Here is an 8,299-nt window from a genome sequence, read left to right on the forward strand (position 1 = left end):
TGGGCGGGACTGTGGTGGCACTGGGAGGGACTGGGAATGAAGTGCGCGGCACTGAGAGGCCGAGTCCAGCGCGGGGCTCTCGGCTCTGTGGATCTGCCCGGCAACTGATGAGTCATCAGAGATGCGCGCTCTGATTGGCTGAGGGGCGGTAGATCCATGGAGGGGCGAGATGGACAGGCGGGGTCACTGGGAGTGACTGGGATGGACTGGGAGAGGCTGGGATGGACTGGGAGAGCCACGGGAGCCATTGGGAGGGACAAGGGGCCCCGGGGATGGGCACAAGGAAGGCTGAGGGCTCTGGGGTGATTCCCAGGGAGGTTTGGAGGGACACGGCCGGGCCCCTCTCTGTGCCCCGCGAGCAGCGGCCCGGACAGAAAAGTTCAGGAGCGGGAGGAGGTGTTTCTCAAGATTGATTTTAATCCTCATTCTCCTGGTCTGATTTGCTCAGTCCTAAGTTCAGTTCATTTCCCCATGTCGGGCTGTTGTGGCCCTGATGGTGATCCCTGAGTGACCTCTCCCTGCCCTTGTCCCGACCCACGAGGATTTGGATTTGGTTCAGTTCAGTGGAATTCGTGGTGATTTGGGGGGAGCTGGAGCAAAGCAGCTGGAAAGCACAGTGGGCGTGTGTCCTGGGTTGATTATGATGTTAAATTGTATCCCCATTCGTCCACCTAACCCCGACACAGGTTCTGTATTCTTAAAATTCCATCTGAGAGTAAAAGTGAGTGGAAAAGAAGCACCAAGTCTGTTATCAGACTGCACTTGCTCCCCCCGCATCAGGAGTTTTGACTACAGCACAGACAGACAACAAGACACAGATCGCCTTGGCTTTCCAGCTAGCCGGGGCAGAGAGGTCTTCCTGGACTGTTTTCTTTCCCTTTTTCTGAAACGAATCGAAGCTGCTCTGGACTGGGGACTCGGGGGAGCACCGGGAGCACCCCTGGACTACCGGGAGCCCAGCCTGGGCAGCGGCATTTTCCAGCGCCAGAGGGACTGATAACAGAGCCAACACCCCCAGGAAAGAGACCCTCTGAAGTTCCTCATCTCTGCTGAAGGGCGAGAGGTTTTGTAATTTGATATCGTTCATTTTTGTGCTGGGTAGTGCTGTGCCTGGGAAATAAACAGGTTTTTTCCACTCCTCTCAGGGAAATCTCTTCCCGAACTGGATGGGGGTGGGAGAAAGGGGCCACGTGGGTTTGCTTCCCGGGGGGAGCCCACTGGAGGTTTTCTCCCAAATTTACCCTAAACCAGGACAATCACCCAAATTACACAAACACATCACAAAATTCCAGAAACATCCCTCAAAATTCTAGAAAAAATGACAAAAAATGGCAGAAAACACCCACAAAATTTCCTAAATCTTCTCTAAACCCTACCAAATTCCAGAAATATCCCACATAATCTCCAAAAATTTCCGCACAATCAAAGAAAAACCCCTCAAAACACTTCAAGACTCCTCAAAATCCCACAAAATGCCAGAAAAACCTCACAAAATTCCAGAAAAAAATCCACAAAAGTCCCAAAATCTTCTCATAAGCCTACCAAATTAAAGAAATATCCCACAAAAATCTCCACAGATTTCCGCACAAAGAAAAATCCCACCCAATTCTTATAGGCTCCTCAAAATCCCACCAAATTCCAGAAACACCCCACAAACTTGCAAAAAAACCCGCACGAATTTCCTAAATCTTCTCATAAGCCCACCAAATTCCAGAAAATCACCACAAAAATCTCCACTAATTTCCACACAATCTAAGAAAAATCCCACACAATTCTTCAAGGCTCCTCAAAATCCCACAAAATTCAAGAAAATTACCACAACTTTACAAGAAAATTCCAGAAAATTCCCTTAAACTTCTGAAAACCCCACCAAATTCCAGAAACACCCTACAAAATCTCCACTAATTTCCACGCAATCTAACAAAAAGGCCCTCAAAATTCCTCAACTCTCCTCAGAATCCCACAAAATTCCTGACAATTCCACAACATTCCAAAGAAATCCCACCAAATTCCAGAAACATCCCACAAAATTCCAGAAAAAATCCACAAAACACCCAATATCTTCTCATAAGCCCACCAAATTCCAGAAATATCCCACAAAATCGCCTCAAATTTCCACACAATCTAAGAAAAATCCCACACAATTCTTCAAGTCTCCTCAGAATCCCACAAAATTTCAGACAATTCCACAACATTCCAAAAAAATCCCACCAAATTCCAGAAACACCTCAAAAATTCCAGAAAAAAACCCACAAAATTCCCAAAATCTTCTCATAAGCCTACCAAATTCCAGAAATATCCCACAAAATCTCCACAAGTTTCCACGCAATCTAAGAAAAATCCCACACAATTCTTCAAGTCTCCTCAAAATCCCACAAAATTCCAGAAACACTGAACAAAATTCCAGAAAAAAACCCCACGAAATTCCCAAAATCTTCTCATAAGCTTACAAGACTCCAGGGATATCCCACAAAAATCTCCACTAGTTTCCACGCAATCTAAGAAAAATCCCTCAAAATTCTTCAAGTCTCCTCAAAATCCCACAAAATTCCAGAAACATTCCACAGAATTCCAGAAAAAACCCACAAAATTCCCTAAATCTTCTCAAAACCCTACCAAATTCCAGAAATATCCCACATAATCTTCACAAATTTCCACAAAACCTAAGAAAAATCCCACAAAATTCTTCAGGTCTCCTCAAAATCCCACAAAATTCCAGAAAATTACCACAACATTCCAAAAAATTCCCACCAAATTCCAGAAACACCTCACAAAATTCCAGAAAAAAAATCCACAAAATTCTCTAAATCTTCTCATAAGCCTACCAAATTCCAGAAATATCCCACAAAAATGTCCACAAATTTCCGCACAAAGAAAAATCCCACACAATTCTTCAAGGCTCCTCAAAATCCCACAAAATTCAAGAAAATTACCACAATTTTACAAGAAAATTCCAGAAAATTCCCTTAAACTTCTGAAAACCCCACCAAATTCCAGAAACACCCTACAAAATCTCCACTAATTTCCACGCAGTCTAAGAAAAAGGCCCTCAAAATTCTTCAAGTCTCCTCAGAATCCCACAAAATTCCAGATAATTCCACAACATTCCAAAGAAATCCCACCAAATTACAGAAACATCCCACAAAATTCCAGAAAAAAATCCACAAAACCCCCAATATCTTCTCATAAGCCCACCAAATTCCAGAAATATCCCACAAAATCTCCACAAATTTCCACAAAATCAAAGAAAAATCCAACACAATTCATCAAGGCTCGTCAAAATCCCACAAAATTCCAGAAAATTACCACAACATTCCAAAAAAACCCCACGAAATTCCCAAAATCTTCTCATAAGCTTACAAAACTCCAGAAATATCCCACAAAAATCTCCACAAGTTTCCACGTAATCTAAGAAAAACCCCACAAAATTCTTCTAGTCTCCTCAAAATCCCACAAAATTCCAGAAACATTCCACAAAATTCCAGAAAAAACCCACAAAATTCCCTAAATCTTCTCAAAACCCTGCCAAATTCCAGAAATATCCCACATAATCTTCACAAATTTCCACAAAACCTAATAAAAATCCTACACAATTCTTCAGGTGTCCTCAAAATCCCACAAAATTCCAGAAAATTACCACAACATTCCAAAAAATTCCCACGAAATTCCAGAAACACCTCACAAAATTCCAGAAAAAAATCCACAAAATTCCCTAAATCTTCTCATAAGCCTACCAAATTCCAGAAATATCCCACAAAAATCTCCACAAATTTCCGCACAAAGAAAAATCCCACACAATTCTTCAAGGCTCCTCAAAATCCCACAAAATTCCAGAAACACCCCACAAACTTGCAAAAAAACCCGCACGAATTTCCCAAAATCTTCTCATAAGCACACCAAATTCCAGAAACATCCCACAAAATCTCCACAAATTTCCACACAATCTAAGAAAAATCCCACACAATTCTTCAAGGCTTCTCAAAATGCCACAAAATTCAAGCAAATTACCACAACTTTACAAGAAAATTCCAGAAAATTCCCTTAAACTTCTGAAAACCCCACCAAATTCCAGAAACACCCTACAAAATCTCCACTAATTTCCACGCAATCTAAGAAAAAGGCCCTCAAAATTCTTCAACTCTCCTCAGAATCCCACAAAATTCCAGACAATTCCTCAACATTCCAAAGAAATCCCACCAAATTCCAGAAACATCCCACAAAATCTCCACTAATTTCCACACAATCTAAGGAAAATCCCACACAATTCTTCAAGGCTTCTCAAAATCCCACAAAATCGAAGAAAACTGCCACAACATTCCAAAAAAATCCCACCAAATTCCAGAAACATTGAACAAAATTCCAGAAAAAATAAGCAAAATTACCTAAATCTTCTCAAAACCCTACCAAATTCCAGAAATATCCCAATACGCATGTGTTTCCTCGCCCCAGGGACTAGATCGAACGGACCCAGGATTTTTTGGGTCTCTGGGTCTCTGGGTCCCGAACCAGCACTGGAGGGCGGTGCTGTAGCTGGTAGTTGCTGGTGGAGGCAAGTGCTGGGTCACCGGAGGGTTGGGATTACTATCACTGCAGTTTAGAAAATTGATGGTGAACAGTGCCTTTGATAGTCTGTCCTGAGGGGCACAACCTTTCATGGAATCCCACTGATGTTTGAGGACGCGCTTGAGCGATTGGTGGGCTCGCTCCACGATCGCTTGGCCGGTGGGGGAGTGTGGGATGCCTCTCTTATGTGTCACTCCCCAACTCTGCAGGAATTCCTCCAGTTTCCTGGAGGCATATGCTGGGCCATTATCCGTTTTTAACTCCTTGGGGACCCCCAACACAGAGAAAGCTTGCATGAGGTGTTTACAGACATGCTCGGCTTTCTCCCCCGCGTGGGCAGAAGCAAAGACTGCTCCCGAGAAAGTGTCTACCGAAACGTGCACAAACTTTAACCTGCCGAATTCAGAAATATGGGTCACATCCATTTGCCACACCTCACAACTCCCCAGACCTCGAGGGTTCACCCCTGACCCCAGAGAGGGCATTGCGATAGTCTGGCAATGTGGGCATGTGGCCACAATGGCTCTGGCCTGATCTCGCCGCAGGTGGAATTGGCGGACCAGACCAGGCACATTTTGATGGAACATCTGGTGGCTCAGCTTAGCTTGTTGGAACAGATCTGGGAGCTGAGCCATGGAAACAGGGGCAGCGAGGGAATCAGCTACCTGGTTTCCCTCGGCTACCGGGCCAGGGAGATCCATATGTGACCTTACATGCATTACAAAAAATGGTTGCTTTCTGTGGGAAACAGCATATATTAGCTTAGAAAGCAACTCAAACAATTTCGGGTTTGAGACCTCCTTCAGAGCAGCGTGCTCTGCTCTGGCAACTACCCCTGCAACATAGGCCGAATCAGTGATTAAATTGAAAGGTTCAGGAAACCTCTCAAAGGCTCTGACGACTGCATCCAACTCAGTAACTTGTGGAGACCCTTCCACATATTGAATATCTGCTTCCCACTGCTGAGTTTCGGGATCTCGCCAAGTCACTACAGACTTGTGAGATGCCCCGGATGCGTCTGTGAACACAGTCAAAGCTTTGAGGGGCTTTCTGCTCCGCATTTCTTTTGGAATCGGTTCAAATTTAGAATTGAAAAATTTGTGGGCAGGGGCATGGACCGAAACTTGGCCTTCAAAACTATCTAAAGCAATCTGGAGTGTCTCATTCTCCCAAAGTAGTTGATTAAACATTTCTTTTGTCAGCCTATCTGGAGACGCTTTGTCCCGAGACAAGCTGACTGGTACTCGAACGCATGCAAAATCACATCCAGCCATCTCCCGAAGCCGAGCTCGAGCTCTCCCGATGAGCTGAGCCATCAGCTCCTGTGGCCGGGTGATACTTTTGGACCTTTGATGGCTCAAGAAAACCCACTCTATGATTAAGAGGGGATCCTTAGAGCCCTGGTCCCACTGAAAAATCAGCCCACTGAGGTGTGGCATTCTCCCGAGTATGATGAATTCAAAAGGCAGGGTCAGTTCGTACTGATGTGCTTGCCTTTCGACAAGCGCATCCTCCACTTTCTCTAGGGCTTTCCTCGCCTCTGGGGTCAGAGTCCTGGGAGAACTCAGCTCTTTCTCCCCCTTCAAAAGTGTGAAGAGGGGGGCTAGGTCTTCTGTGGAAAGGCCCAGCCAAGGCCTGACCCAGTTTAAGGTCCCACACAGCGAGTGAAGGTCCGCTAAGGTTTTCGGATTGCTGTTTATTGCCAATTTTTGAGGCACAACAGTCCTCTCAGCAATCCGCAGACCCAGATACTTCCAGGGTGGCATCCGTTGAACTTTATCCTCCTGGAGTTGAAAGCCTGCAGATGTTAAAACCTTAACCACTCGGTCAAGTGATCGGGTAAATAGATCGTCATGGGGGGCGCACACTAGGACATCATCCATATAGTGATGGATGATGACCTCCCCCATCTCTTTGCGCACAGGAGACAGCAACGAGGAGACGTACCACTGGCAGATGGTGGGTGAATTCTTCATGCCTTGTGGCAAAACCCGCCAGTGGAACCTCCTCATTGGGGTTTCTCGGTTGAGGGTTGGCACCGAGAAGGCAAACCGTGGGGCGTCGTCAGGATGTAGGGGAATTTGAAAGAAACAGTCCTTGATGTCGATTATGGCCAGATTCCAATTTCGGGGGAGCATAGTCGGGGTAGGCATCCCTGGTTGAAGGGGCCCCATGTCAACAATGATTTTGTTGATGGCACGAAGGTCGTGGAGGAGTCGCCACTTGTCTTTCCCCGGCTTTCGGATAACAAACACCGGGGAATTCCAAGGGCTGGTAGTTTCTACTATGTTACCCTTATACAACTGCTCCTCCACGAGCTCGTTGAGCGCCCTTAATTTGTCTTTTCGAAGCGGCCACTGATCAATCCAGATTGCTTCATCAGTGGTCCAATCGAGCTTCTGGAAGGGGCGCTCTACAGTGGCCGCTATTAAAAATCCCGAGGGGTTTTCGGGATTTCAATCTTTACCCCCCATTGTGACATAAGGTCCCTCCCCCACAAGGGAACCTGAAAATCCGCAACAAATGGGCGTAAATTTGCCAATTGCCCATCCGGTCCCTTAATTTGTACTACGCTCTTAGATACCTGCGCCAATTGAGTACCCCCTATACCCTGAACCTTCCCCGCCACGGGTTGCAACTCCCAATGTGACGGCCATCTCCTTTGGGGGATGATTGTCACATCTGCCCCTGTATCAAGCAGACCCCTCAAGTTGACAGATTCCGCACCCTGCTTGATGCTGCAGTCGATGATGGGTTTATTTTCACCCACCACCTCTGCCCAGTAGACGCCTGGTGCGTGGTCATCTACTGGGACTCCCTCTGGGACAGGAATGTACTGAGCTATGATTTGCCCTTTTGGGAGAAAATATGGTGGGTGAATGCAGTGCGCTAAGAGGATGAGATCTTCCGGACCACCTGGGAAGGTGATCGGGGAGATCTCAATCTCTGGGGGTGTGTGTCTTGTGTCCCCGATGGCGATGAACTTACAGTCACGTCCATTCCCTGGCTGGTTCTCCTCCAGTGGGTCCACAGCTACCACCGTCCAGTGCTGGGTCCGGAAGAGGATGTCTTTGACGGTGATAAGGTGTCGCGTCCGGTAAATTTGCCACGTCCGATGTTTCTTTCCCCCCACCTCCGCGATACCTGCCCCATTTTTTGCATTGCGCGGGGCAGGTTCGTGCCGCGCTCTCAGTTTTTTTGTTTTTTATTAGTTGTTCCCTCCAGTACTCTCCCCCCAGATCCATTTCCCACGAGCCCCTGGCGTGGGTGGGCGGTGGGACAGTCCCTCGCCATGTGACCCAGTTGTCCACATCGGTAACACTGAGTAGTTCTTGCTGGTGGAAGGATGAACTGGCCCGACGGGTGTTGGGTCACTGCCGCTGTTGGTGTTCTCCTGGCCGCCTGTGGTGGTGGTGGTACCCTGGACGCCCCCACTAACGGAACTTTCTTCTCACATGCATCAATGAGGACGTCCAAGGTTGGCGGTGGATACATGGGCAAACTAAATATAACCTGTTTGCAGATGTCATTACAGTTTGCCTTAGCCACTTCTAAGACAAGCTGCTCTTGTAGCTCAGGTTTATCAACTTGTCTTTCTATTTGCTCCTGTAAATGTTTAATAAACACGGTAAATGGCTCATCGGGGAACTGTTTAATATTTGAGAAGTTGGTCAGGGGTTCCCCCCCGGCAGGATGTTAAATACCTTCTCTGCGGCCTCCGTGATCTTAGCTAAGA

General features: G+C 46.6%; 1 protein-coding gene across 1 annotated transcript; it reads right to left on the minus strand.

The window, feature by feature from the left end:
- Positions 1-4,452: 4,452 nt before the first annotated feature.
- On the minus strand, positions 4,453-7,876 carry LOC147648757 (uncharacterized). Its single transcript, XM_086866494.1, is given in 5 exon segments — positions 4,453-4,540; positions 4,666-4,956; positions 6,058-7,010; positions 7,013-7,707; positions 7,792-7,876. Coding segments are annotated over 5 exon segments (2,112 nt in total).
- Between the last annotated feature and the right edge of the window lie 423 nt (positions 7,877-8,299).

This window comes from Cyanistes caeruleus, chromosome 31 (assembly GCF_971803275.1).
Source record: "Cyanistes caeruleus chromosome 31, bCyaCae1.hap1.1, whole genome shotgun sequence".
Classification (NCBI taxonomy): Eukaryota; Metazoa; Chordata; class Aves; order Passeriformes; family Paridae; genus Cyanistes; species Cyanistes caeruleus.